The sequence below is a fragment of the Lynx canadensis genome, chromosome C1 (assembly GCF_007474595.2).
Source record: "Lynx canadensis isolate LIC74 chromosome C1, mLynCan4.pri.v2, whole genome shotgun sequence".
NCBI lineage: Eukaryota > Metazoa > Chordata > Mammalia > Carnivora > Felidae > Lynx > Lynx canadensis.
The window spans coordinates 151,492-179,340 of NC_044310.1; the positions used below are offsets into that span (position 1 = coordinate 151,492).

Consider the following 27,849-nt stretch of genomic DNA (forward strand, 5'->3'; position numbering starts at 1 on the left):
GAGGGGCCCCTCTACCCAGAGCAGACCCTGAGAACTTCCTCTGAGGAAGATCCCCTGCCAGGGGCTGCTTACAGCTGGATCTGGGAAGGGGAAGAAGGCCCCTCCTGGTCAACACTCCCCCCCCCCCCGCCCCCCACGGAGCCGAGGCTCTGGAGAGGGGGAAATTTCTGTCCTCACATGCAGCCAGCTGTTTCCAGCTGTGTGGCCTGCACACGTGTGTATGCGTGTGTTTGTATGCACGTGTGCCTGCAACCACAGACCTACTGATCTGGGCACATGAGACTTCTGGTCAGAGCCCCAGCTGGGGGCTTGTGGTTTCTGCCGCCCTTGTTTCCCTGGGCTTGGCTTGGGGTGGGAGCCCTGCAGGTGGTCTGCCAACTGGCTGGTTGCAGACAACCTTTGCTTGTGTCTCAGGGGCCTTAGAACAGGACCCGGCCTCTGTTTGCTATGGCTGTCCCATTTCCTGCCTGCTGCCCACCCTGTGCCTGGCCAAGACTGGGCACCTCGTCCTGCAGGCTCTCCTCTGGGAGTGACCACGGTGGTTTCTCAACGGTGAGATGAAAGGGCTGTGGTCCCTGGGGGCCACTCAGGTTCACTATCCCAGCATGTGCCTGTGGGACCCTGAGTCTGACCCAGGGCTCTGGGGGTGGCAGGGTAGTTAAGGAGTCAAGCTGGGCAAGTCAGGAGGGGCAAGTCTGCATCTGGCCTCAGGTGGGCCTGAGTCTTCCCCCCTCCTCAGTCACCCGACCACCTGCCCTGGGAGAAGCAGACAGCCTGGCGCGGCTGCTGGAGGCACCTGCCCCTCCGTCCACAGATACGAGAGGCTCCGGTGCACATGTGGGAGAAGTAAAAGCACAAACATCTGGGCCAGATTGTTGCCTGTGCCCACCTGCCAGAGAAGAGGGTATGTCTCTCTCTTCCTGGAGGGGGAGGCAGTGAGGCTATGCCCGTTCATTAATCCATCCAGTGGTTCCTTCCTCATCCACACATCCATTCACAGCCCAGCACCAGATGCTCACTGGAAGGTGTGGGGGGGGGGGGCCGGGGGGGGGGGTCCCTGGAAGAAGCTGCTTCCACCTGCACAGGCCCTGCTGGGGTCCTGAATGGGCTTCCCATGGAGATGGGGTGAGCTCGGTGTTGGGAGGTGAAGGCAGAGGGGCAGGGGTGTTCTGGGCAGAGAGGACAGCACCAGGTTCAGTGGGTGCAGGGCATAGCTTCAGTGAGGGGTGGGAGCAAGCCGCCATGGGCGTGGTACAGGAGAAAGGGCTGGAACACCGGAACCCACTGCTACAACCGGCTGGCTGAGAGAGCAAGCTGGCCCTCGCCCTCTGAGCCTGCGCCTTCCCAGACGATGACAGCACGCCTGCAGACCCCATTCCTGTCTGCAGCTCTCTCCTCTCTGGGGCTCCCTCTCTCTGCCCCTTTGTTCTCTGAACCTCTCCCTGCCTCTCCCCGCCCCACCGGTGTCTGCCTGCCACTCCTCTGCATCCTGACGCCAACCCAATCATCACCTTCATAAAGCACCGCCACTCAGACCTTGGTGCCAGTCTGTGCACCCCCCATGGTGCCCAGTTCAACACAGCCGGGCCCTCAGCAGAACACTCCCTGACTCACCTGACTCTCCTGACTCACCACACACTGTCCACACTTGGGTGGCTCCCTGGATCTCCCAGCTCTCCTTTCCTCTTGGAGACGGCCAGGGCCTGACCAAAAAGAGGGGGACTTGGAGCCGTCCTGGAGAAGAGGGACAGAGGGTGTGGATCAGCCCCACTCCATCCCTACCTTCTTTTCTCCAGGCACCTACTCTCCTCCACCTCTGTTCAGATGGCGCCCCCTGGTGGCTACAGCTGGTATCCTGGCAGGTGTGCAGGCCTTGAACTGGGCGCCCTCCCCCTGTCCTCCCCAGGCCTGAGGATCTGCCCCTCTGGCTCCTTATCTCCTACTCCTAATGCCTGTTACCTTCAGGCTTCACCACACTGGCATCACTTGGTCTTTTGTGGGCCTGGGCCCTGGGCCTTTGTAGTTGCCTCTGGAAGCTCTTCCTCCTGGTCTATGCAAATCCCTCTCCGCATCATCCAGGTCTCTGTAGATGTCATCCCCCAGTCCCTCCAATCTAGGTCACCACCCCCCCCCCTACACTGTACCCTCCCTGAGGGCAGAGAACCTACCTGACTCGGGGTATCCTCAGCCCTAGTGGAGGAGCTCAGTGGGAGCTCAGTGGAGGAGCTCAGACAGGCTAGTGCGTACAGGGCCTGGGGCACCAATAGCGATGTGTAAGGAGCGAGGGTTGGGCACAGAGACTGCTGGTCAGGCAGTGGGCGTCCAAGCATCCAGCCGTGCTGACCCCCTCCTCAAAACTGTCATTTAATGCCACCACCCTGCAGCGTAGACCACCCAGCGGAAGTGTGGGCCTTGCCTGGTAGCTGGGTGGGTGGGCACACAGCCCGCAGAGTCAAACATGGGTACCTCTGGGCTGCACCTGAGGTGAGACTCAGGCTTGGGCCTGACGAGGCCTCCTTCCCAGTGGCTGGCCCTGGGCCAGCAGCGACATCCCGCTGTGAAGTGCCCATTGTCTGCTGAGGCCCCGGGAGAGGGAATGGCTGCAGCCTGAGAGCAGACACCAGGAAGCTGGGGCCTGGGGGTGGGGCCGCCCTGTCTGGTCCTCTTCCCCTCCCCCACCAGGGCAGCCAGACACCTGTGACTCTGGGCCAGCTAGGTAGCCTATGTTCTCTTGCTGCGCTCCACAGGCGGCTGCGCACCAGTGTGGTGCGCACCTCAAGATCCCCGGGGACTGGGGGCGGACAGACAGGCTGGAGGTGGCACTGGCAGGGGTGGGGGCGGAGGCCTCAGCATTAGAGGTGTGTGTGTGTGTGGGCATGTGCGTGTGTGTGAGACAACCAGTGTGTGTTCATGCCAGTGAGTTGTACACTTGTACAACGCCCAGTGCAAACTTGAGGGAGTGCGTGTACTTGGGTCTCTGCTTGGGTGACACCTGGAACACCGAATGTGTATGTGCACATCTGTGCGGTCACATGTTGCTGTGTGTGAGCCCAGAGACCAGAGGGGCCAATCTCTGGCTCAGAATATCCTCTGTTCCTTCCTAGGGCATGTGCCTGAGTGGGCTGGTCAGGGCTGAATGATTTTGAGTCTGAAGATCCCAAAATAGCTCTGGTAGCCTGCACTCCCCTCCCCCTACTGGGTCTGGGGCCTCAATGGCCCTTTGTCTCTCTGAAGGCATGGAGCCCCTGTGGGGGGCTCAGACTCTGACTGGGGCCAGGAAGGACAGGCTGCCTGCTGGTTTCCCTTCCCCCAAGCCAGGCCCTAAGCTCCCCCCCCCCCGCCCCCCACCATGCTGGCCGGGTGGACCAGTCTCTCCCCTTCAAATGAGCATCTGAAGGCCAGCCCACTTGCCCACGGAGACAATCCCTTGCCAGCCCCCACCCACCCCAGGTTTATACTGATCCCTGGGCCTACTCCTCCCACACCCTGGTTCCTTTATGCCCCTCCTCCTGCAAAGCCCACCCATGAAACGGTGGCAGCAGCAGACAGGGTCCATGTGTGGGCATGTGAACATTGCTTGGGGTTTGACCCCAGCACTGTCTGTGGGTCCTCTTTGAGCCAAGCTCCTGGGGGAGCTGCAGTGACAAGTAAATGAGAAAATGTGTGAACTGCCTGGGCTCACTACACCAAGTCTTTGGGCTCTGACCCAAGCCCTGCCCTGAGAAGATAAAAAGTCAGACCCTGCCCTGGGTGCTCCCAGTCCAGGGTGACGTCCTGGGGAGCTGCCGGCACTATCAGTGTGGTAAGCATTGCCAAGGTCCCGTGAGGTGAGGTAGAGGGTGGGAGGCACCCCCGAGGTGAATGAAGGTGGGCTGACCAGGGGCCGGGGTCTCCAGGTGGTTTGACGGATTGTTGCTCTGGGTCCAGTGCACTGTGAGGTGAAGAAACCACTTTGTTTATTGGCTTTTCCTGCAAAGTTTCCTCAGAATCTCAGGCTCCAGGGCTCTAAGAGGTTTGAAGACCTCCGCTGTTGGTGATGGGGGACCCTGACAGGATGGGCTAACCCTTAGATGGGCTAACTAGTGTGGCCACTAGTGGCCACCAGATGGAAAGGAGTCGAAGGAGATGGACCTCATAGAACTGGGTGCTGGCTGGCAGGTGGCTGCTGTTGCTGAGGAAGTGGGCGGGGGGGCGGGCAGAAGGTTGGGTGGAGTGTGGAGGAGCCTACCTGACCAGAGGGGACGGGGCGGGGGGGGGGGGTGGTGGTGGTTAAGAACATGTTTATGTCACAGAGGAATACATCGTCGGGTGGAGGGACTTTAGGGAGAGTCCAATTGGAGGCTTGGTGGGAGTTGAGGCACTAAGACACCTGTCGGTGCCCTGGGGTGGTGTTACTCTGGATGAGTGGAGAGTTGGCACCAGGAAGGGCTTGTTCCAGGGCAGAGGAGCCCCACAGACCTGAGAGAGGACGGAGAGGAGACCTAAGAGTGACCAGGGCGGCACTGGTGGCTGTGGCAATAGCGGTTTGGCCGGAAGGGGGACCTGCTGACTTCACTTACAAATAACCCTGCAGAGTCCTAAGTGCAGTGTGGGTGTAGGTCTGAGTGAGTGGGCGGGTACGTGAGTCTGTGGAGTGTGGGACTATGTGTAGATGGGTATGATTGAGCATGGGGGTGGGTGGGGGGAGAACTGGTGCAATTAACATCTTTTCAGCTGGGATAGGGACCAGAAGGGGTCCTAGGATGGGGCTGGGGGGGGGAGGCCTGATCCCAAGTTGAAGAGGGACCCACTGTGCCTTGGAGGGCAAGCTTCCTCCCCCTCTCTCCTCAGAAAGGGCTGGCAGACTCCAAGAGAGGGACAGAGGTCACTGCAGAGACTCAAGGGCCTGCGACCAGGTCCAGGCTGGAAGCGGCCAGCCGTGGTGGGTGTGGCAGTGGGCGCTTAGGGGTTCCTTCCAGAGGACTGTGGGACGTGAAGGGATGGGAGTGCAGGGCAGTGAAGGTGTTGGTCATAGAGATCGCCACCAATGGGATCCTGGCTGCGGAGGGTGACTGGTGTGGGTGGTGGGGAAGGTGCGCGACCCCTGCCCCCCTTCCTCCCCAACCGGGCAGGGGCTAGGAAAGGGGCGTCCTCTGGGGGCGGATGTGGACAGGCCTGACTCCGGGAAGGACCAGGCACCCCCCCCCCCCGCCCCCCGGCCCGGCTGTGACGTCACGGCCCCGACGTTCCCTGGTGGCCTCTGGGGGGCGCTCCAGGCTGGCGGGACGGCGCCGGAGTCCCGCGATTATTTGCATAACACTTCTTTACAAGAAACTCATTTGCATGTTCCTCTCCACGGCCGGAAGGGAGGTGGGGGGCACGCGGGTGGTCTGAGGTGTTGCCACCAATTCCCGGGAGGGTGGACCCATCTTGCCCCCTCCACCCTCCACGTTGGGCGCAGCCCGCTCCCCACCTGAGCGTGTACCTGGGGACCCTTCCCCCACATGCGCGCGCCAGGGCGGGGCCAGCACAGGCACACGCGCCCGTAGCGTAGAGTGGGGGCCTGCGTGCGGGCCTGAGCCCCGCTGCGTGCGCTCGGAACGACCCTCCGGCCCTCCGCCGCGCCCTCGGCCGCTTACGCACGCGGTACGGCCCGGCGCAGCCGGGTGGGCGCGGAAGGGGACCCGCCCCGCCCCTGACCCCGCCCCACACCTTCTGGTTCCGCCCACCCGGTTCCGAGCCGGGCCCCCACCCCCCAACCCCCGCCCCGCCCCGGCACCTGCCTCCTCTCCCCCCACCCCTGTTCCTTCCCGGCCCCGGCCCCGGCTCCCTCCCACCTCACCCCCCCACCCCACCCCACACCCCAGCGCCCCCGCCTGCCCCTGCTGCTGCCCCCGCCCGCCCTCCCGTCCTCTTCCGCGCGGTCCTCTGCGCCGTGAGCCACGACTCCCCACGGACACCGGGGTCCCCGGAGGCGGCTTCCTTTGTCTCTGCTCCCCGCCCTCCCTCCGCGGCGCCCCTCGCCCCTCACTCACCGCCCCAGCCCCGGCGAGGGCGACGGAGCCGAGGCGCGGCCCTCCGCGCACCCGCTCTTTATTCTCTGCCTCCCGCTCGCTGCCTGCGCCGCTCCCGCCTCTGCTGGGGACCCGAGACCCTCCGCGCCCGGCCGCCCGCGCCTCCCCACGGGGTCCCCGGGCGAGGGCCCGCTCGCCGCCAGTACCCCTCGGGCCGGCCCTTCCGGGGTCGCCCGGCGGGCGGGACCGGGGGCTCCCGGGGGCTCCGGGAAGACTGAGCACGCCGGGGAGCTGCGGGCACCTACGACTACCGGGCTGTGGATACAGGGGGTGGCCGCTGGCGGGCCCTCAGTTTCTCCTCCGCCTCCCTCTGAGCCCACATTTGGGGTGCTACTCCGGGAGAATTTTGCACATCTCCCATGATGAGCCTCAAAGGCTGCGGAGGTGTCCTGGCTCTCTGGGCTGTGACCGGCGTTGAACTTTGAGAACAGAGCTGCTGTCCGCTGCCCCAGGGGACCCAGCATGGGAGGAGTTGCCCCGAAGAGGCCCAAGGGCACCCCTTGAGCGACCCGCTCACCCTGAGAGTGGGGGCTGAGGAGCCCAGGGCCATGCCTCCACTACCTCTGGAGAGGGACCCGCGGCAGCAGCGCGGGGTCTCCCTGCTGGTGCGGTATTTCATGATCCCCTGCAACGTCTGCCTGATCCTGCTGGCCACCTCTACGCTGGGCTTCGCCGTGCTGCTTTTCCTCAACAACTGTACGTGGCTGCGGGCATGGCCACCCCCACCCCTCCCCCCCGGGGCCGGCTCGTGTGACCCTCCTTCTGCTGGCTGAGTTCCCCTGCCTCAGCCACCAAAGACTGGGGGAGAGGCAGGGTCAAATAGAGGCGACCAGCTGAGAGGTGGCTCCGATGGGCCATCTGCATCTTTTGGGGATCAGGATCAGGATGAGTCATTCTCTGGACCCCTGGGCCTGTCAGAGCTTGTCCTTGCGTTCATGGGGAGCTGACCCTCACCCTGAGCTGCAGAGACAACTCGTTCTGGGAGCTGGGGAGGAAGGGAGCGGCTGAATGCACTGGAAGTGGGGGCTCTGGCAGGGCCTGGGGCTGGGCCCCTATGGGAATAAGAGGCTGCCCACACCCCTGCTCTTGGAGCCCGCTGTCAGGTGTCCAGCCACACAGCTGAAGAGGCAGAGAAAAGCAAGGGCCTCTGCCTTTGTCTGCCCACAGGCTTTGGCCAACCCTCAGGGCTCAGAATGGGGCCAGGGGTGGGGGTGGGCACGGGCATAGAGGGCAGGTGTGGGTGTGCAGGGGTGGCCCCTCCAGACTGGGCAAAGGGACAGCTATGGCAAAGCCCGCTCAGTGAGGCCTAACTCAGACATTTGTTTTCTTCCAGACAAACCTGGGACCCATTTCACACCAGCACCTCCAGTGCCTCCGGACGGTGAGTGAGTGGGGGGGCCTCCGATGGTGACAGGCTGCACTTGGGAGACTGTGTCTAGAGGGACAGTGGCACTCTTGGGGATCGGGAGCCATTCTTAGGGTGTGCACACCAGACGTATCAGGTGTATCTGGAACAGATGAGGCTGGATGAGGGAGCCTGGGTCCTTCCTGGGATATCACAGTGGTGGACGGGCAGAGGGCGTGTCGGGTCTGGAGTCCTTGGGCCTGGCCCTGTCCTGGCCAAGGGCCATCGCACACAAGCATGTCTCCAACTTCTGTGGGCCTTGCACTTCTTGGCCAAAAATTGGGAATGAGTCCTGGGGCCTGCAGGTTGTAAGATGGGTCAGACAACATGTGCAGAGCAGGGGGTGGGTGTGAAGGACCAGTGACTGAGGAGGGATTGGAGGGCCTGTCCCTGAGACCGAACAGCCTGGGCTTGGCCTTCCTGACCCACTTTATGGGCTGGCCTCCCTGAGAGGCCTGCTAGTCTGTAGGCCACTGTAATTTAGCTAATACGGGAAGGGGAGGGGAGGAAGCTGTTGATGCCACCAGAGAGGGCGGCTTGGGGTCCCCTCCTTGGGTGGGGACATGGAGAGCTACCAGGTTTGCTGTCAGTACTGAGCCCCCTGCTGGGCAGGTGCCTGGCCACGTCCACAGAAGTCACACGTAGGAGGGTATCCGTGTATGGGATGGGCTGTGGGACAGGGTCCTGGAGCTGTCTGGATTTAAAGGCGGGGCTTGGGTCGGGAGGCACCTTCCCCTCTCCCGGTGTCCCCAGTCTCCTCTCCTAAAGCGTGAGAGCTGCGTCTCTGCTTTACACACACCCTGGTCTTCCCTGCAGCCGCACGCGTGGGCCCCCACACCCACACTCTGGTCCTACTGCCCCCTTGGGGACAGCTACGTGCCACGGCCGTCATCATCCCTCCGAGGCACACACACTGCGTACTTGTGGCCATGGGCAGGGCTTGGGGTATCCAGTCCATCCCCCCCCCCCCCGAGACCAGGAGAGGAGTTGAATATACTCACTCCAACCGGCGGTTATAAAAAGCCGCTGCCGCCTCCAGCACGGCACGAGTGAGGGAGCCCTTGGGCGTGCAGGGAGCAAGACTGCGCAGGGAAGCCGAGTGGCCGAGGAAAGGCTCCTGTAGGAGTCTAGCCTGGGGCGAATGCGGCAGGACACGTGGCTCGTGGGTATATGGGTGCCCTGCCTGCATTTATGAGGGGCAGTTTATGGGGTGATTAAGGGCTAATACAGGCGTGGCTCGAGTGGTGCCTGCCACGTGCAGGGCACAGCTGTTGTGATGAGCTTGCCAGCAAACACGTGTGCACGTGTGTGTGCTTGTGCGTGTTTTATGTCCGATCAAGAAACTTGTCTTGAGCCTCTGTGATTCCCTAGACCCGGGGGGCGTGGAGAGCAGACATGGGGACGGGCAGTTGTGGAGCTGTATCAGGGCTACGCGCGAGAGCAGCCCTCGCCTGGCCTGACGGCCTGAGCACGGGTCCGGGGAGGGAAACCATTTCAGCCTGGCCAGGGTGAGCGCCGTGAACCCAGGCTTCTGCTCTGCCCACGTCACGTCACCAAAGGCTGTAACTGTGCTGGGAGCCGCGAGATCTACCCCCACTTTGCAGCCAGGAGATGGCCCCGGGTGAACCACCACTCTGACAGCGGTGTGGGCTCCACAAAGTGGTGGCAGGTGGGAGCGCTGGGGCTGGACCCGCCTGTGTGACTTGGGAGTCAGTGCGGGAGCCTGAGCTTGATGGCCCCCAGAGGCACCCTGGCCTCTCCTCTGCCCTCAGCCACCTTCAGTCCAACAGCTGGTTCCAAGGACCCTGTCCCCGAGACATCTCTGGTCTCTGCCCCCAGCCCCCTCACCTTGCAGCCCATCATCCTCCCTCCACCTGACCCAGTGCCCCAGCCTTGCTTATCACAGGTTAGCTGCCATTGTCAACGCCACCATCGCCCACTAGTAGCTATCTTGGGGGGACAAAGCAGAACCCTGGGCTGTGGAGGGAGGGTGCAGGTCTTGGTGGGCAAGGAACGTGCTGGTCATCCAGGCGTAGATGTCTTTGTCCAAGGGGTGGGAGCCTTGGAGCGGTCTGGCTGGACGGGTGGGGGTGATCAGACGGAGAGAGGTCTCAAACCAAGGGCACAGACACACGGCGGGCAGCCCAGGAACCAGAGGTGTAATGAGGTGACGACCAAGTCTTTGCCACAGGGTCCAGTACTCTGGAAGAGACCTTGGTCGGTAGGTCCAGTTGAAGCCAAATAAAACGGCCCGCTGGATATCAGCAAGTGCCTGTGGATTCTGCCCGGGGGGTCCCGGGGGCCTTGGGCAAGGAAGATGAGAGGAAGGTGCTAGGGGAGAGTAGATGGAGTTGGAGGGAGACAGAGAGTAAAGAGGGCTTGTGGGTAGACGGGATTTGAGTTTGGTTTGAGGCGGGACAGAGCGGGGTGCTGATGTAACGACAGTTCTTGTTACGGTCCGCGTAGAGCTACGTGCTGGGCGCCCTCCAAGCCGCTGCAGATATTGGCCCCACGGTAACCCTGGGAGGCAGGTCCCACTGTCCCCACTCACAGAAGGAGATACTGACGCGCGGCAAGGTGATAACTTGCCCACAGTCGCCGGGCGGGTGAGTGCAGAGTTGGAGGCAGCCTGGCTCTGGGCTCTGCAGGAGCAGGGGCTCAGGTGAGGTGGGGAGGAGGAAGACAGGAGTGTCAGTGGGAGGGGAGTACAGGAGGCTGCAGGGACTCCAAGCTGGCGTGTCCCTACCGGCCCCGCCCTTGCCTCAGGCCTCTGTTCACTCAGCCTGTGTGGGGTGGGGGTAGGGGCGCCCAGTCAGACCCGGAGGAGCCTGGGGTGGGCTGTTGCTGTGGCAACAGCTGGCTGCAGCTCCCTTTGGGGCCCTGCCCTCCCCGGAATGGAGTGCTTCCCCCTCCTGCCCCACTTCCTGGGCCTGCTGGGAGGTGATGGGGGGAGCCACCCCACCCTCTGCACCATAACTTATTAACGATAATTGGAACCGATTAAACATTCACCACGTCTAAACAGCTGCAGCCTATATCGGGCCTGCACTCGTGTGGGCGTGCAGTCCTGGTGGGGGTCCTGGTGGGGGTCCTAAGCAGTCAGCCTACCTGGGTCTTCTCAGGAGGACCTGTCTCTGACGGCTCTGGGTTTAAATGTCCGAGAGCCTTCATTCCTCCAGTCCAAGGGACTGTGGTCCCTCACCGGTGGGGTCAGGAGCAACACTTCCTGGGGCTGCTGTAGGGAGTAGAGGTTCAGCCACAGGGTGTGTGCTGGGCACACAACAGTTTTTAACTACAGGGTTAGGAACTGAAGTGTTTAAAGAGGAGGGTGACAGATCTGCAGAGTCCCTGTGCTCAGCCTCCCAGAGGAGGTCACGGTGGAGAGTGTTGGGGGGTGGGCAGCAGGACTGGGGAGGAGGGTGAGGACATTTACTGAGACGGAGGCCGCAGAGGACAGACGGGGGGAGAGGGAGGTGTGTGAGCGCCCGAGGGACCTCAGAGAGAGACCCCGTCAGCTTTCAGCTGGGGAGGCCGGGAGGGTGGGAGGGCCAGGAACCCTGGAGAAGGCCCTATTGAGAACACCATAGCTGAGGGACCCAGAGAGGTGTGGAAGGTTCGCAGGGTGGGCCGAGAAAAGCCCGAGAGGCAGAGCTTGCGTGGAAAAGATGTGGGGAGAAAGGAAACCTGAGGGGAAGGCCTGGGGTCGGGGCCCCAGGTTCCTGGCCAAGGAGGGGCCCAGAGCCAGAAGGTGGAATGTGTGGCCTGACCCCGGATACTTCCCCCACACCTGCCTTAAAACCAGGTGACCTCAGGCCAGAGGTGGCAGGGGTTGGGCTACTTTGGGACCCTGGAGCAGCTGCCCCCAGGAAGGGGCCAGGACCAGGGCTCTGAGGGGTGGGTCATGGGTCAGATGAGGGGCTTTGATTCTGACGTGGAGGCAGGGTGGGTTCCTGAGCAAACCTGGGGCCGGTTCCCTGTGATGTCGTCCTGGGGGTTGTAGGTGTGTGGCTCTGTGTGTAGGGTCCCCACGGAGGTGCGTCAGGAACGGGTGGACTTGATTCCCTGGTGCTGGTGTGAGATCTGGGGGATGCCCCCCTCCACAGCGGTGGGGTTTGGGGGAGGGGGGCAGAGAACGTTCTACCATGAGGAAAGGCCCTGGGGCTGGTGGCGGGGTGGGGGGGGGACTGTGGTGGGTGGGGCTGGAGAGGGGGAGGGAACAGGTCCTGTCAGCGTGCACGGGTGCGAGTGTGCATGGCCGCGATGGACACACATACGTACGTCTCCGCGCGTGCCAGCGCGGACGTGTGTGGACGTGTCCGTGGGGCTGACGAACGAACACACTGAGTGCATCGTGAGGTCTCTGCGGATGCGTGGACGTTGGAAGTGTGCACCGGGGCCCGGGGGGCCGGCAGAGGCCGGGCCCTGACCTTCCCTTCTCCCGTCCTACGCCCAGCATGCCGAGGAATGTTGTGTGGCTTTGGCGCCGTGTGTGAGCCCAGCGCGGAAGGTTCCGGCAGAGCCTCCTGTGTGTGCAAGAAGAGTGCCTGTCCGGCTGTGGTGGCGCCTGTGTGTGGCTCCGACGCCTCCACGTACAGCAACGAGTGTGAGCTCCAGCGGGCGCAGTGCAGCCAGCAGCGACGCATCCGCCTCCTCAGCCGCGGGCCCTGCGGTGAGTGCGGGCTCTGGGAGCTGCCCCAAGGGCAGAGGGGACGGCTTTGTGACCCCACCCCCCCACCCCCACAGGCTCCCGGGACCCCTGCTCCAATGTGACGTGCAGCTTCGGCAGCACCTGTGTGCGCTCAGCAGACGGGCAGACGGCCACGTGCCTGTGCCCGGCCACCTGCCGGGGGCCCCCTGACGGCCCCGTGTGTGGCAGCGACGGGGCCGACTACCCCAGCGAGTGCCAGCTCCTGCGCCACGCGTGCGCACGCCAAGAGAACATCTTTAAGAAGTTCGACGGCCCTTGTGGTGAGCCCTGCCCCTGTGCGCGTAGCGTGACTTCTGCGTGTGCGTGCACGGCACAGCGCCCTGACCTCCGCCCTCCTGCCCTCTAGACCCTTGCCAGAGCGCCCGCAGTGACCTAAGTCGTGTCTGCCGTGTGAACCCACGCACGCGGCGCCCTGAGATGCTGCTGCGGCCAGAGAGCTGCCCTCCTCGGCAGGCACCCGTGTGCGGGGACGACGGGGTCACCTACGACAACGACTGTACGATGGGCCGCACGGGAGCTGCCCGTGGCCTCCTCCTCCAGAAAGTGCGCTCCGGCCAGTGCCAGCCTCAAGGTGGGTGGCCGCGGGCGGGCCCAGCCTTGCCGCTCTGTGTGACCTATATCCCTGCCGGTCCCCACACTCTCCTGCGCTCCTCCCTGGTGCCCACTCACCACCTCCTGTACGAGTCCCAAGGCGGCACTCTGGCCGGTCTGATCCCCTTGCTCTGCCCTCCCAGACCAGTGCCCAGATGTGTGCAGGTTCAACGCCGTGTGCCTGATCCGCCGGGGTCGCCCCCGCTGCTCCTGTGACCGCGTCGTCTGCGACGGGGCCTACAGACCCGTGTGCGCCCACGACGGGCACACCTACGACAGTGACTGCTGGCGCCAGCAGGCTGAGTGTCAACAGCAGCGCGCCATCCCTGCCAAGCACCAGGGCCCGTGTGGTGAGCACCAGTGGGTGGGGCCCACGCTGCAAGCGGGCTGGTCCTGCATGGGTCCCTGCCGGCTGTCATCACACACCATCCGCATCCTGAGTCACACTCCTGCTGGGGTCCTGGGCGAGAGCCGGTGACGGGGGAGGCCTGGCCGGGCTGCTGTCTGTCGATAGGCTCTGGGGCGGTGGCTTCTGTTCGGAGGGTGCCGGGAGTACCCAGCGGGGAGTGGGCGGAGCCGGGTGCCCGGCTCCCTGGTGCCTGCGTGGGGCCGTTCCGCCCTCCAGTCCCCTGGGCCCCGTGCGGGCAAAGTCTCAGTCAGGCTCAGGCTGCGTGGGGGCGGGCCGTGGAGGGTGGAGACAGCATATGCTGCTGTGGCTCTGCCAACCCCCACCCCGTGTCCGTCAGTCGGTCTGTCCGTCTTTCCGCTCTCTCTCTCTCTCTCTCTCTCTGCGTCTGTCTTCTCTCCTCTGTCCTTCCTTCCCTCTTGGCTCCGCCTCTTGTGTCTTCCAGCCTGACCTGGCAGGATGAGGTACCGCGCCTGCCGCCAGGAGCCCACAGCCCGAGGTCTGCCCCCGGCACAGCAGGGAGGGGGGGTGGCTCGCTGCTGCCTGGCCTTGTGGTCCTCAGAGCAAGTGGACAGACACCTCCTCCCCCTTGTGGCCCTGGGTGTGACTGTGGGCTGCAGACTCCTCCCCCCCCGTGGGGAGAGAGCCCCCCTACCTGTGTGGGTGTCCCAGGGCTGCTGGTGGCCAGGGGTCAGTGACCCGGATGGCTGCATAAGCCTGGCCTTCCCTCAACCCACGGCAGGGGGGGGCAGTCAGGAAGTTCCTGCGTCTTGGGGGCGGCCCCTCCCTCCACTCACGCAGGGGGCCGAGGCTGTTTGGGTCTGTGTCCCTGTCCGCGTCTGTCGTGTGTCTGTCCCTTTCTCTGCTGTGTCCTGAGCATTTCGGCCCTTCTCCCGGTCCACCTCCCCTCTGCTGTCCCCACCCTGGGAGAGGGTCTGCTGCGTGGAGCTGGGGGCTTTGTGCATAAGCCCGGGGGAACAGGTGGAGCTCACTGGGTGCCTGTGTCCTCCCCAGACCAGCCCCTGTCCCCGTGCCTTGGGGTGCAGTGCCCGTTTGGGGCAGTGTGTGCTGTGAAGAACGGGGAAGCTGAGTGTGTGTGCCAGCAGGCGTGTTCGGGCATCTACGATCCTGTGTGTGGCAGTGATGGCGTCACGTACGGCAGCACGTGTGAGCTGGAAGCCACGGCCTGCACCCTTGGACGGGAGATCCGGGTGGCTCGCAGAGGACCCTGTGGTCAGTGGCGGGCAAGTGGGTCTTGCTAGTGGGTTGTGGGTCCTGGTCGCCGTGGTGACGGAGCCCCTTCCCTAGACCGCTGTGGGCAGTGCCGCTTCGGAGCTCTGTGTGAGGCTGAGACCGGGCGCTGCGTGTGCCCCTCCGAGTGCGTGGCCCTGGCCCAGCCTGTGTGCGGCTCTGATGGGCACACGTATGCCAGCGAGTGTGAGCTACACGTCCACGCCTGCACACATCAGATCAGCCTGCGTGTGGTCTCGGCTGGACGCTGCCGTGAGTGGGGCCGTGGGGGCCGGCAGGCTGTGGTCCTGGGTCTCCCCCTCGGCTGGGGTCCGCTGACCTCCGCCTGGCTCCGCCCTCCACAGAGACCTGCGGAGACACGGTGTGTGCCTTTGGCGCGGTGTGCTTGGCTGGACGGTGTGTGTGTCCCCGGTGTGAGCGCCCCCCACCCGGCCCCGTGTGTGGCAGTGACGGTGTCACCTACCACAGCGCCTGTGAGCTCCGAGAGGCTGCCTGCCAGCAGCAGACGCGGATCGAGGAGGCCCGGGCAGGGCCCTGTGAGCAGGGTAGGCTCGGGGACGACCGGCAGGGGCTGCCGTGCACCCGCCTCAAACAGGACCCCACGGGTGACCCGGCCCCCTCCCCGCAGCCGAGTGCGGCTCTGGAGGCTCTGGCTCTGGAGAGGACGGCGAGTGTGAGCAGGAGCTGTGCCGGCAGCATGGCGGCGTCTGGGACGAGGACTCGGAAGACGGGCCCTGCGTCTGTGACTTCAGCTGCCAGAGCGTCCCGAGGAGCCCGGTGAGCAACCCCCGCCCCCCAGCCTCCCCCGGCTCCGGGCGGGCCGCGGGGAAGTGGCTGTGGCCACCCACGCTGACCCTGCCCTTCCAGGTGTGTGGCTCCAACGGGGTCACCTACGGCACCGAGTGCGAGCTGAAGAAGGCCCGGTGTGAGCTGCAGCGGGAACTGTACGTCGCGGCCCAGGGAACCTGCCGTGGTGAGTGGGCACACGGCTCCGTCTGGGTGTGTGTGGCCTGTTCCCTGTGTGTGAATGTGCTTTGGTGTGTGTGCACACACGTGTGAGGCACGTGGGTAGGCACGTCCCCGTGAGCGCTGCGCGTGTGCCGTGTGGGGCGTGCGCGCACGTAAGTGTTTTAAACGTGCAGTGTTGGCGAGTATTCGTGTTTGTGTAGTTGCACACGTGCCCGTAGGGTGCCTATCAGTCAGCAGGTGCACTGAGCACCCACTGTGCGCCAGACTGGGCTTTGGTGCAGGGAGGCCGCGTGTTAGGGAGGCCCACGCTCTGGACACTTTGTTTTGGGGGAAGACTGACGGTGATCCAGTAGATACGTCACGTTTATGTACTTCTACGTGTGCACGAGTGCTCGTGGGTGTATGCGCGTGGACTCCCGCACGTGTGTGCACATGCACGTCTGCGGGGTGTTTGAACGCGCGTGGTTTGGGAGGAATGTTGGCAAATGTGCACACGTGCGTGTGTTTGTATGTGTGTATGCCAGTCTGTGAAAACGTGCTACCCTAAGCGTGTTTGGTTCCGGTTGTGTGTGTACATACGTGACCTTGGGTGTTCTGCATGCTCTTGGTCCCATGCGTCCAGACGTGTTTTATAAGTGGTGTGGTCCGAGCCCCAGGTACCCAGGTCCTGGTGGGAGTTGGCATCAGGGGAGGTTGAGGCGGAGTGGCCAGGCCCAAAGTGGGCATCAGGCAATGCGTGACATCTGAACCCTCTGCCCCCTTCCTGCAGGCCCCACCCTGGCCCCGCTGCCACCTGCAGTTCCCCCGCACTGCACCCAGACCCCCTACGGCTGCTGTCAGGACAACATCACTGCTGCCCGCGGTGTGGGCCTGGCTGGCTGCCCCAGTGAGTATTTGACCCCGACACTGACCCCCAGCCGGGTGGAGCCATGTAGCTGCAGTGATCTTATCCTGCCCTGGCCTTGCAGGCTCCTGCCACTGCAACCCACATGGCTCCTACAGTGGCACCTGTGACCCAGCCACAGGCCAGTGCTCCTGCCGCCCAGGGGTCGGGGGCCTCAAGTGTGATCGCTGTGAGCCTGGCTTCTGGAACTTCCGTGGCATTGTCACCGATGGCCGGAGCGGCTGCACTCGTGAGTGACAGGGGCGACGGTCGGTTCCCAGGTGGGCACTCCTGCCTGTCCACCTTGTCACTGTGTTCCTCGTCTCACCTGCTCAGACCCTGGCCTGATCCGCACCAGGCAGGAGCTGGGCTGGGCTCTGGAGCCAGTGGGGAAACCAGGCGTGGACCTCAGGTTCTTCCCCCTGCCCCCCAGCCTGCAGCTGTGACCCCCGGGGTGCTGTGCGGGACGACTGTGAGCAGATGGCAGGGCTGTGCTCATGTAAGCCTGGGGTGGCGGGACCCAAGTGCGGGCAGTGTCCGGACGGCCACACCCTGGGCCCTGCTGGCTGTGAGACAGGTGAGGGCCATGCCTGGCACTGACCTTGGCTCCCTTTGCTGGGGGCGGGGCCGTCATAGGGGCCAGGCCTCCTCAGCCAGCAGGGCCCCCCGTGTCTGCCCCAGACTCCTTGGCGCCCGAGACCTGTGCTGAGATGCGCTGCGAGTTTGGGGCATCCTGCGTGGAGGAAGCTGGCTCCGCACACTGCGTGTGCCCAACACCCACCTGTCCAGAGGCCAGTGCCACCAAGGTGAGGGGTGGGGCATGTGGAAGGTGGTAGGAGAGGTGAGGGGCCTTCCCCCAGCATCCTTGCCCTGTGCCCCAGGTCTGTGGGTCGGACGGAGTCACCTACGGCAATGAGTGCCAACTGAGGACCATCGCCTGCCGCCAGGGCTTGGACATCTCTATCCAGAGCCTTGGCCCATGCCAGGGTGAGGCCCAACCCACCGCCCCAGAACTGACCGCGAAGGCCTGACACTGGGCTGACCACCTGACCCAGCCCTCCACTCAGACTCTCTTTTTCTTGCAGAGGCTATTGCTTCTGGTGCCCGCCCAACATCTCCGGCACCCGTGGCCACCTTGGGGCTCAACGTGAGCAGGGCGCTGCCGCCCCCACCCAGCGCCCTCCCCCTGACTCCCGGCAGTACCCCTCACAGCCGGCCCACTCCTCGACCCTCACCGGGACCTTGGACCACTGCCCGCATCCCCAGGACAACCACGAGGCCCGTGCTGACCATGCCCCCCACGGCCCCTGCCACAGCCCCCAATCTCGCCACATCTGCCTTTGGCGAATCTGGCAGTGCTGATGGGAGCGGCGATGAGGAACTGAGTGGTGACCTGGAAGCCAGTGGGACGGGCTCAGGGGGTGAGCATGGGCCCAGGGATGTGGGGGACAGGGCCCAGGAGGGCCACCCCTGGGGCTAGGCTTCGACTGTCCTTTCCCAGGACTCGAGCCCCCTGAAGGTGGCAGCGCTGTGACCCCTGGGCCACCCCTGGAGAGGGCTTCTTGCTACAACTCGCCTTTGGGCTGCTGCTCGGATGGCAAGACGCCCTCGCTGGACACAGAAGGTTCCAACTGTCCTGGTGAGTGGGTAGCCGGGGGCTGGGGTGGAACGTGAATGGTGGCCTGGACACAGCCAGGAATGCTGTCTCCCCCCACCGCAGACAGGAGGCCTGTCCAGCAGGTGGGCCCTCAGGGTTTACAGTCTTCTGGTCTTGGCACACACACGTGCGTGGTCTTGGGGCTTCGGTGTAGGCATGCACACGTGTGGCCTCGGCCCTCATGCACGTGTGGGTGCCTAGGACCCCGTGGCTAACTTCTTTCCTATTGCAAGCCGGCCTCGGGCACTGCTCCAAGAAGTCTGCCTGGTAACTGATGCCAGCCCTGCCCCGGGTCCCCACTAACCTCATGATCATCTGACTAACCACCACCTGCCCTGCACCCCGTGTGGCTTGCTGCTGGGGCCTGTGCCCATGGCCAGCTCAGAGGCCAGGCAGGGCCTCACTGCCCCCTCCTCCACAGCCACCAAGGCGTTCCAGGGTGTGCTGGAGCTTGAGGGAGTCGAGGGGCAAGAGCTGTTCTATACACCGGAGATGGCTGACCCCAAGTCAGAGCTTTTTGGGGAGACCGCTAGGAGTATCGAGAGCACAGTACGTACGGGGCCCACAGAGCAGGGCTGCACTTCCCTCCCGGGACAGACCCAGAGAAGGGCTGCAGCGGGAGGGCCTGACAGCCCGGCCTGGGCAGCTCCCCGGAGCCTTCACCCGCGCCGCACCCACAGCTGGGTGACCTCTTCCGGAACTCAGACGTTAAGAAGGACTTCCGAAGTGTCCGCCTGCGGGACCTGGGGCCTGGCAGCTCAGTCCGAGCCATTGTGGACGTGCACTTTGATCCTGGTGAGTTCCCTGCCCTGGGCCCTCCCAGGAGACAATAGGGGCGCTGTGTGGGGCTCCACCGTGCTCAGTGTGCCCTCCTTCTCAGCCACGACCTTTAGGGCGCCCGACGTGGGCCAGGCCCTGCTCCGGCAGATACAGGCCTCTAGGCGCCGGTCCCTGGGGGTCAGGCGGCCACTGCAGGAGCACGTGCGCTTCATGGACTTTGGTGAGTGCCCTGTCTGGCCAAGTGCTGTGGCTTGCCTGTCCCGTCATCCCCTGCGGCCCCGAGGACCCTTGTCCCTGCTGGCCCTCCCTGTGCTCTGCCTTCTGGGTATCCTGACAGTCTCCGTAACCCTCAGACTGGTTTCCTGCGTTCTTCACGGGAGCCACCACGGGAGCCACACCTGCCGCCGCCACGGCCAGGGCCACCACTGTGGCCCACCTGCCTTCTGCTGTGACCCAGCGGGCCCTCTACCCCAGTCACACAAGCCGGCCTGTTGGCAGGACCACAGCCCTGCCCACGACACGCCAGCTCCCCACCACTGCCCCCCGTCATGTGCCTGGACGCCGGCCCTTGCCCCCAGGCACCCAGCAGCCACCAAGGCCCTGTGACTCCCAGCCCTGCCTCCACGGAGGGACCTGCCGGGACCAAGACTCAGGTGGAGGCTTCACCTGTAGCTGCCCAGTGGGCAGGAGGGGAGACACCTGCGAGAAGGGTAAGGGTCATTCACACTGGACAGAGGCAAGGGGCAAGGGTCGGGGCTGCACCAAGCCACCGTCAGGAGTTGGGGGCTAGGCACCCCTGAGCCGGGGACAGGGCTGGGGATCTCCGGTTGGAGGAACACGCAGGGTGGGGCCAGGGTCTCCTGCACCCTGCAGCCGGTCCCTCCCCGTCCCCCTGCAGCACTGCAGCCCTCGCTGCCAGCCTTCGGAGGCCACTCCTTCCTGGCCTTCCCCACCCTCCGTGCCTACCACACACTGCGCCTGGCGCTCGAGTTCCGGACATGGGAGCCACAGGGGCTGCTGCTCTACAATGGCAATGCCCGGGGCAAGGACTTCCTGTCGCTGACATTGCTGGGGGGCCGCGTGCAGCTCAGGTGAGCACGCAGGGCTGCCTAGGCCGGGGTGGGATCAGGGCCCGGGCATACTGGGGCGGGGGTGGTCAGGAATGGAGGTGAGGCGGCTCAGGGTTAGGGTGGGAGGCTGAGGTTGAGCAGTGGACCTGACTCCTTTTCGCTGTGCTGACCGCCTGCTCCCATCCCCCAGGTTCGACACAGGTTCGGGGCCCGCGGTACTGACCAGCTCAGTGCCTGTAGAGCCTGGCCGCTGGCATCGCTTGGAGCTGTCTCGGCACTGGCGCCGGGGTACCCTCTCAGTGGATGGTGAGACCCCTGTTGTGGGCCACAGCCCCAGTGGTACAGATGGTCTCAACCTGGACACAGACCTCTTTGTGGGCGGCGTCCCAGCGGACCAGGCTTCCGTGTGAGCATCAAGGAGGGTGGGGTGCCCCTGATCCTGGAGCCCTGACCTTGGTCCTGACCCTTGACTCTTGTGGGTGGAAGGGTGAGCGTGGATGATGGCAATGACCCTGATTTGATCCTGATCCTGATTCTGTCACCCCTGGGGTGGCATCCCTGAGGACCAGGAATGGTCCTGCTGGCTGCTGTGTTACCACCAAGGAGGGACTAAGCTGGCCCTGACCTTCCACCTTGAGCCTTGACCCTCAACCCACTTCTTGGTTCTGTCCTCTTTGTGGGACTAGCCATCTTGTGAACATCAGAGGGGCTGGGGCTGGGGATCCTGGCTGACTGGGGGGCGGGGGGCAGTGTCACAGGGGGCTGTGAGGGAGGATGCCTTTGGTCTCTGGCCTCTGACGCCTGACCCTCATCTTGGCGGCAGGGTGCTCGAAAGGACCTCCGTCAGTGTTGGCCTCAAGGGCTGCATCCGCCTGCTAGACATCAACAATCAGCGGTTGGAGCTCAGCAGCTGGCAGGGGACAGTAACCCGAAGCTCTGGTGTGGGTGAGTGCAGGGACCACCCCTGCCTCCGTAGGGCTCCGTGCCAGGCACTGCAGGCTGGTCTGTTCCCCTGTCAGTGCCCACCCGGCCGCTGTGGTGAGGGTGGAGCCTGGGCCGGGTGCTGGGGCAGGGGGCACAGCTGTGTGTCTGTGGGCAAGGGTTCAAGTCTCCTGGGACCCCTTCCTGTCTCCTTCCAGGTGCAACCTGTAGTGATGGCGAGAACCCCTGTGAGCCGAACCCTTGCCACGGGGCAGCCCCTTGCCGTGTGCTGCCTGAGGGCGAGGCCAAGTGCGAATGCCCCCAGGGACGAGGGGGCGCCCTCTGTCAGACAGGTGGGAGCACTGGGCTGTCAGGGCTGGGAGGAGGGTGGGGAGGAGGGGTTTTGGATTGAGCATTAGGGTGTGGGTTCGGTTTGGGGTTAGGATCGGAGGTCAGGCTAGTGCTAGGGCTTGAGTTAGGCCTGGGGCGCATAGATCAGTGGGGTTCCAGGGAACCCCGGGGGTCAGGGCCCAGCCCCCTGTGTGACTGCTCTCTTGTCTTGTACAGTCTCCAAGCAGGATTATCCCCGGCCCTTCCTGGCTGACTTCAGCGGCTTCTCCTACCTGGAGCTGGAAGGCCTGCATACGTTTGCGCGAGATCTAGGGTCAGTAGGGACAGAAGGGGTGGACGAGGGGGAAGCGTCCCGCCAACCCCGTCCAGCCATTGAGACGCCCCCACCTGACCCCGCGTGACCCCAGGGAGAAGATGGCGCTGGAGGTGGTGTTCCTGGCCCGTGGCCCCAGTGGCTTGCTCCTCTACAATGGGCAGAAGACAGATGGCAAGGGGGACTTTGTGTCACTGGCGTTGCATGACCGATTCCTGGAGTTCCGCTATGACCTGGGCAAGGGGGCAGCGGTCATCAGGTGCATCCTCTTGGGTGGGCGTGGGGGTGAGACTGGGGACACTCGGCAGTGTCACTCAGGCTCCTGAGTGGGCAGGCTGGCAGGGCCCAGAGCCCGCTCACGGTACCCCCTCCTCACCAGGAGCAAGGAGCCAGTGGCCCTGGACACCTGGACCAGGGTCTCACTGGAGCGCAGTGGCCGCAAGGGCGCCATGCGTGTCAGTGACGGGCCCCGAGTGCTGGGGGAGTCCCCGGTGAGTGTCCCCGGGGCCATGGACCTCCCACCACCAACACCCCTGCCTCCTTCTTCCTCCTCCTCCTGGGAGGCATGGCAGCCCCCACCCCACAGCTGGCTCTCACTGAACTGTTTTCTCCCCCGTCTGTCCTGTGCCTCTGTCTGTCTGTCTGTCTGTCTGTCTGTCTGTCTTCTTTCTGCCCTCACTGCTCTCTGGCCCTTGCTCTGCAACCCCCACCCTGCTCTTCGGACACCAGAAGTCCCGCAAGGTACTGGTCTCTGCTCTCATCCTGCTCATTCACCTTCTAGAGTAGCCCCTACCCCCACTAAGTCCCCACATCGGCCGTGTTTGTGTGATTAACTGCCTCCTAGGCGGGCTGGCGGGCGAGGGGGGGTGGATCACTGCGGGCCAGCAGGGCTGCTGATCTGGGGCTTAGCGTCCCTGTCCCTGCCCAGTGAGCTCCCTCACCCAGCACCTCCCCTCAGGTGCCACACACAGTCCTCAACCTGAAGGAGCCGCTCTATGTCGGAGGGGCTCCTGATTTCAGCAAGCTGGCCCGGGCAGCTGCAGTGTCCTCCGGCTTTGACGGCGTCATCCAGCTGGTGCGTGGGGTAGGGGCAGGGGTGGTGGCGTCGTGAGGAAGGGCCCACCCGTCCCAGAGTTGCCTCTGTCCCGGGGCAGGGGCTGCCATGGTAGGGAGGACACCCGGCAGGACGGAGGTTCTCCACCTCTTATCTCCCTAGGTCTCCCTGAAAGGCCACCAGCTGCTGACCCAGGAGCACGTGCTGCGGGCAGTGGACGTCTCGTCTTTCACACACCACCCTTGTACCCAGGCCTCGGGCCACCCCTGCCTCAATGGGGCCTCCTGCCTCCCTCGGGAGGCCTCCTATGAGTGCCTGTGTCCCGGGGGCTTCTCGGGGCTTCACTGCGAGAAGGGTGAGCGCTGCTTGGCGCTTAGCTGAGGCTGGGTTGGGTGGAGCCCCGCCCAAGGTGACCCTCACCCCGACTGTCTCTCAGGGCTGATTGAGAAGTCGGCAGGGGATCTAGATGCCCTAGCCTTCGACGGACAAACCTACGTTGAATATCTCAATGCCGTGACCGAGAGGTAACGTGCCGCCCGGGAGCTGGGCACCTCCTCTGCCCTCTGTTGTGTGTCAGGTCCTATCTGTGCGTGCTGTGCTGGGTAAGATGCCCAGACCCTCCACAGCCACCCTCAGCTTTGTGGCCAAGAGGGGAAGGCCCAGCGCCCCCCCCCCCACCTCCCCCCTATCGACTCGGCCACCCACCACCTTCCTCCACCCTCCTTTCTCACCACCTCTGTCTCTTTGTTTCCAAGCGAGCTGACCAATGAGATCCCAGCGTAAGTAGCACCTTGGCCCCCATCCCCGCCTTCACTCTCACCTGTTCTCAGTTCCCCATCCATTGGCAGCATGCCCCTTGCCCCACCCCCACTGAGGGCAAGGGCGAAACTTTCCACCCTGGTGGAGGAGAGTGGGGTTGGGCTGCCGTTCGTGCCATGGAAGGGTTAGTTCCCTAGCTTGGCAGTGGGAAGATCCCCATTCCCAGGACCCGTGCTGAAGCCCAGTCACCACGTCCACCCCAGCAGCCACTGCCCTTGACAGAGGGCCCCAGCAGAGTGTGCACGTGTGTGTGCGCATCAGAGTACCTGTGTGTCTGAGTATGTGGATGCACACGGGTCCGTGTGCGGCGTGTGTATGTCGCGTGTGTTTGGACAAAGGCCTCTCCCAGGCGGGTGAGCCCTCGGTCTTCATTCCACGCCACCCCATGCCTCACCTGTCCATCTTTGGCCTGGGTCATGCCCGCCAGCCCCACGTGTACCCACATGTCACTGCCCCGGCTCTGTGGTGGGAGACCCGATTCCCTGGGGTTCCGTGTACCTTCCGTGCGTGCTGGCTCTCTCACTCTCCACTGCTGGGAAGGGGACATGGGGCGGGGCTTCCAGGTCGCCCCACACAACCCCCCCCACCCCGACCCTGCGCTACAGCCTGTCTGTCCCTCGCTCACCTGCTTCCCCTCTCTTCCGGCTTCTAAGTCCCGAAGCTCCGGATTCCGGGGCCCTCCCCAGGTGAGCAGTGACATCCCAACCCCCGCTGTCTGTCCACCTTGCTCCTCTGTTTGTGTGTCTGCCCGTCTGGCCCCCTCCCCTACCGTCCGTCTCTCGGCCTGTCGGTTCCGTGTGGTTGTCCGCCTGCCTGCCCGTCCGGTCTCCCCGGTCTCATCACAGCTGCTGTCATGGCCCTTGCCCTCCCGCCTCCCCCGTCCCATCCCAGGATGCCCTCCTGGAGGCGCTGACCAGCCTTCTGCCCCGCAGTGAGAAGGCAGTGCGCAGCAACCACTTTGAGCTGAGCCTGCGCACAGAGGCCACACAGGGGCTGGTGCTGTGGAGCGGGAAGGCCACAGAGCGGGCTGACTACGTCGCTCTGGCCATCGTGGATGGGCGCCTGCAGCTGACCTACGACTTGGGCTCCCAGCCCGTGGTGCTGCGTTCCACCGTGCCGGTCAACACCAACCGCTGGTTGCGGGTGAGGGCACACAGGTCAGTGAGAAGCCCGGGGCGCGCCAGGAATAGTGGCGGGCACTGCCTGGACTTGCCCAGCCAGGGCGCGCCCAGTCGCTTGTAGCCAGGGCACAGGCTTGAGGTGGGGGCAGGGCTAACTCACCCGAGGTCACTGCCAGTGATGGGGGGAGGGACCGGAACACACGGGAGAGGCAGTTATGGCCAGGGAACCCCTGATCTGAAAAGAGAGTCCCTGCTCTACCCAGACGCTGTTTGGAGACCTGTCCATACAGCCTGAGCCTGGCCATCCCTTTAGCAGAGTTTAACCCACAGGAGGCTCCCCTGCGCTAGCCACAGTGTGCACTCCTGGGGATCAGTGCCACCCATTCTGGCCCCCAGGGGGGATGGCAGCGGGCCCGGGGCAGGGCTTCTGGCGAGAGGGATTTGGGGGCTCAGGATCTAGGGGTGGCAGGGTGTGCCCTCTGGAACCACCTGAGGGCCTCACCCCACCACACCCCCAGGGAACAGAGGGAAGGATCCCTCCAGGTGGGCAATGAGGCCCCTGTGACTGGCTCTTCCCCGCTGGGTGCCACACAGCTAGACACAGACGGAGCCCTATGGCTGGGTGAGTGTTTTGGGGGAGGCCAGGGAAGGGGTACCCAGGGGTCTCAGAATCTGAGGGAAGACCTCATCCCTTGGGGCTGGCAACTCAGTGCCATCTGAGTCACCCATCCAGGACAGCCGACCCACTGGCTGGGATAGTCCTGTCCCCTCTTGTCTTAGGCCCTGGGCGGTTATGGGGCCAGGAGAAATGCTCCAGCCTCCTGGCCACGTGGCCCCCCAGGGCACTGACAGGCCTCAGGTAGCTCACCTGTCCTTTTCAGTACCCGTGGGTCTGTCCGCTGGCTAGCGTCCCAGATTGCCCATCCCCGTGTCACAGTCGGGTGGCCTTCCTTCTGTCTTCTTGCAGGTGGCCTGGAGAAGCCGCCCATGGGCCAGGCCCTGCCCAAAGCCTACAGCACAGGCTTTGTGGGCTGCCTCCGGGATGTAGTGGTGGGCCAGCGCCCACTGCACCTGCTGGAAGATGCTGTCACCAAGCCGGGGCTTCGGGCCTGCGCCGCCCCGTGAAACATACGCCACAGCCCACCAGCCACCCTGCTGTCATTATTTTCTATTTTTGTAAACTCATTACTTTTTTGATATGGTTTTCTTGCCTGTATGTTGGCCAGAGGGACTGCTGGACCGGCCTCCCTACCATCCAGACAGACAAGCTACAGAGGCAAACTCTGCGTCAAGGGACTTGCAGGGGGAGGTGGTGCAGGCAGCACGGAGGGCTTGACTCCAGCGCTAGTCTCAGGACGTTCCTCTCCACCTCAGGCCACTGTTCCGGCCCCTCGTGCTGTGCCTCCCTGTGTGTCCACCGGGCCTGTGTCCCCAGAGCAGGAAGGCGCTGCTGGGGCTTGAGGGGGCCTTTCCTCCTCGCAAGCCCTCAGGGGCCTCCTCGGTTCCCACTTGAGCTGCTCCTGCCCTTGGCGTGTGCGGTAGGCCGGGGCTAGCCTCGAGCGCAGACTGGCCCCTCCCAGGCCTCCTGTGCCAATACTGTGACTTAGAAGCAATGTTACTGTTGGGGCTATATATCGTACCCTTCCTTCCCGCTATGTCCACCAGTCCCAGAGTGCTGGAGAGGCAGAGGCCAAGCCAGGCCTGGTCGGGGCACCTTGGCCCTTAGTTGGCCTGCCTGTCCGTCCAGCCACCCTGGACATAGCTGTGTCCCCTCCCTGATACCCCAGGTCCCATGAGGAGTCCTGAGAGGGAGCAGGACCGCTGTGTGATGCGGTTGATGTCCGCCGCCTGCTTGTTTGGGCAGCCGGCATCCCCCTCTCAAGGATGGATGTTCGGGCCTGACCACCCACCTTTATGCATTGATTTTATTTGCCACGTGGAGTGACAGGGCCGTCGTTCTTCCTGTCCTGGCCCAAGGGCGGCTGAGGACTCCACACGGCAAACTCCCTCTCAGGTCCTGGTGTGAGGGTAGTTGTCATTGTCCAAGAATGACCAGGGGTCAGCCGAGTGTCTGACCGAGGCCAAGGGGTGGGTGTAGAGGCAGCAGAAAAAACCGCAACGTTACGCCGCGTCCTACCTGTCCCCCCCCACCCTCCCCTCCGTGGGGGTAGCAGCCCCAACACCCCCACATCTGGGACTGTGTCATGTTACTAACTCCGGTCTGTGTCTGTGTCTGTGTCAATCACCGTGAATTAAAGTCTGAACACTTTAAAAGAATTGCTGGCATCTGTCCACACCAGACACTGTGCCTGAGCCCTGCCTGGCCCGGTGATCACCCACCTGGCTGGCTTCTGTCCCATGGCTTCTCATTCAACTGTATGGTATAGCACAGGCTGCAAGTTCTCTTAGGAGGCTCTGGACGAAGGGGGGTGCCATGCACTGGGGATCAGGGCTGGTTTTCACAGAGTGCTGGTTATGATGGGGGTAGGGCCATGGAGGCCAGCCTCGGATGTGACACCTTGCGGGCAGCAACCCCCGTGTGTGCGCGTGTGTGTGCATATTTGCACATGTCATCTACGTGCATGCGTCTGTGAGCACAGGATGGGAAGGAGGACTGTGAGGAGAGGGGGCAACGGGGTGGAGGGGCAGGGTAGGTGGGGAGGGAAGGAGGGGGGCCTGGGGGTCAGCCAGGGTGGGTGGGTGGGGCAGGCTGCTCTTTCCACTGGCTCAGGAGGGAGGGCAGCCGTTGGCCCTACTGTGAGCCCTAAGCAGGAAGCCTGAGCCACGTTGGTCCTGGGGAGCTGTGACCGACCAGCCCCCCCAGCTGCTGAGAGCCTCTAATGAGGAACGGGAAAAAGGGAGAGTCGAGTGGCTTTCCCTCTGGAACTCCTGACTTTTATTAAAGATAACTAAATGTTCTTTTTTTGTTTTGCGTTAATAGAAAAAAAACCCACAATGAATGTAAGAAAAAAAATACCCATACACACAGGACCTGGGTGACCTATTAGCCCTTGGGCATTCACATTTTCATCCGTTATTCTTTCACTGTTTTGTTCAGGAGACGTGTATGGAGTAGATGCTGTGTTCCCATCACCTGGTCACCTGTCAGGTACTGGGGATGGAGGGGAGGGAACCCCTAAACCCCCAGTGCTAGGGAGGGATTGGCAGGTGAGATGGAGGAAAGGAGGGCGGGACTAGCCTGGGGCTCCGTGAAAGTTCCAGGAGGCCTGGTGCTCAGGCCCTGGCCTGAGGATGAGCAAGTTGCTGGAGCAAGGGTGTAAAGGCCTGAGGTGGAAAGAGAAAGTGCAGGGCCAGCCCAAATAGCTGGAGGCCACACATGCAGGACCGTGAGGCCAACAGCCAAGCTGGTAGGAACAGGCGAAGATGGACAGGACAGATCTTGGGGGTGGTTTGAGCCGGCGTTGCTCGGACTTCATGAGAAGGCCTCCTGATGTGTGAGAGAGTGCTGGGTCCCAAGTACTAATAAAAAGAAGAGG

General features: G+C 63.7%; 1 protein-coding gene across 2 annotated transcripts; it reads left to right on the forward strand.

The window, feature by feature from the left end:
• Positions 1–5,902: 5,902 nt before the first annotated feature.
• Positions 5,903–26,629, forward strand: AGRN (agrin). 2 transcript variants are annotated; one of them, XM_030325422.1, is made up of 36 exons: positions 5,903–6,749; positions 7,387–7,434; positions 11,912–12,127; positions 12,202–12,426; positions 12,513–12,737; positions 12,901–13,107; positions 14,178–14,396; positions 14,472–14,666; positions 14,759–14,959; positions 15,043–15,191; positions 15,282–15,387; positions 16,153–16,269; positions 16,352–16,516; positions 16,700–16,843; positions 16,948–17,072; positions 17,148–17,253; positions 17,334–17,687; positions 17,768–17,905; positions 18,345–18,472; positions 18,604–18,718; positions 18,804–18,923; positions 19,057–19,413; positions 19,602–19,794; positions 19,964–20,179; positions 20,597–20,718; positions 20,913–21,047; positions 21,262–21,358; positions 21,453–21,617; positions 21,738–21,849; positions 22,088–22,099; positions 22,317–22,433; positions 22,575–22,767; positions 22,849–22,936; positions 24,164–24,388; positions 24,871–24,974; positions 25,320–26,629. In XM_030325422.1, the coding sequence occupies exons 1-36, from the start codon at positions 6,602–6,604 to the stop codon at positions 25,475–25,477; spliced, it is 5,745 nt and encodes a 1,914-aa protein (XP_030181282.1). In that variant the 5' UTR covers positions 5,903–6,601; the 3' UTR covers positions 25,478–26,629. The 2 variants fall into 2 exon arrangements, with proteins under 2 accessions (XP_030181282.1, XP_030181283.1); XM_030325423.1 differs by having other exon boundaries at positions 17,352–17,687.
• Positions 26,630–27,849: the final 1,220 nt, after the last annotated feature.

Excerpts from the sequence above, each read along its gene's own strand:
- AGRN (XM_030325422.1), top strand. The coding sequence starts at position 6,602 with ATGCCTCCACTACCTCTGGAGAGGGACCCGCGGCAGCAGCGCGGGGTC. Across the intron at positions 14,667-14,758 it reads GGTCTCGGCTGGACGCTGCC|AGACCTGCGGAGACACGGTG; the intron begins GTGAGTGGGGCC and ends CGCCCTCCACAG. Across the intron at positions 21,359-21,452 it reads ACGTTTGCGCGAGATCTAGG|GGAGAAGATGGCGCTGGAGG; the intron begins GTCAGTAGGGAC and ends GCGTGACCCCAG.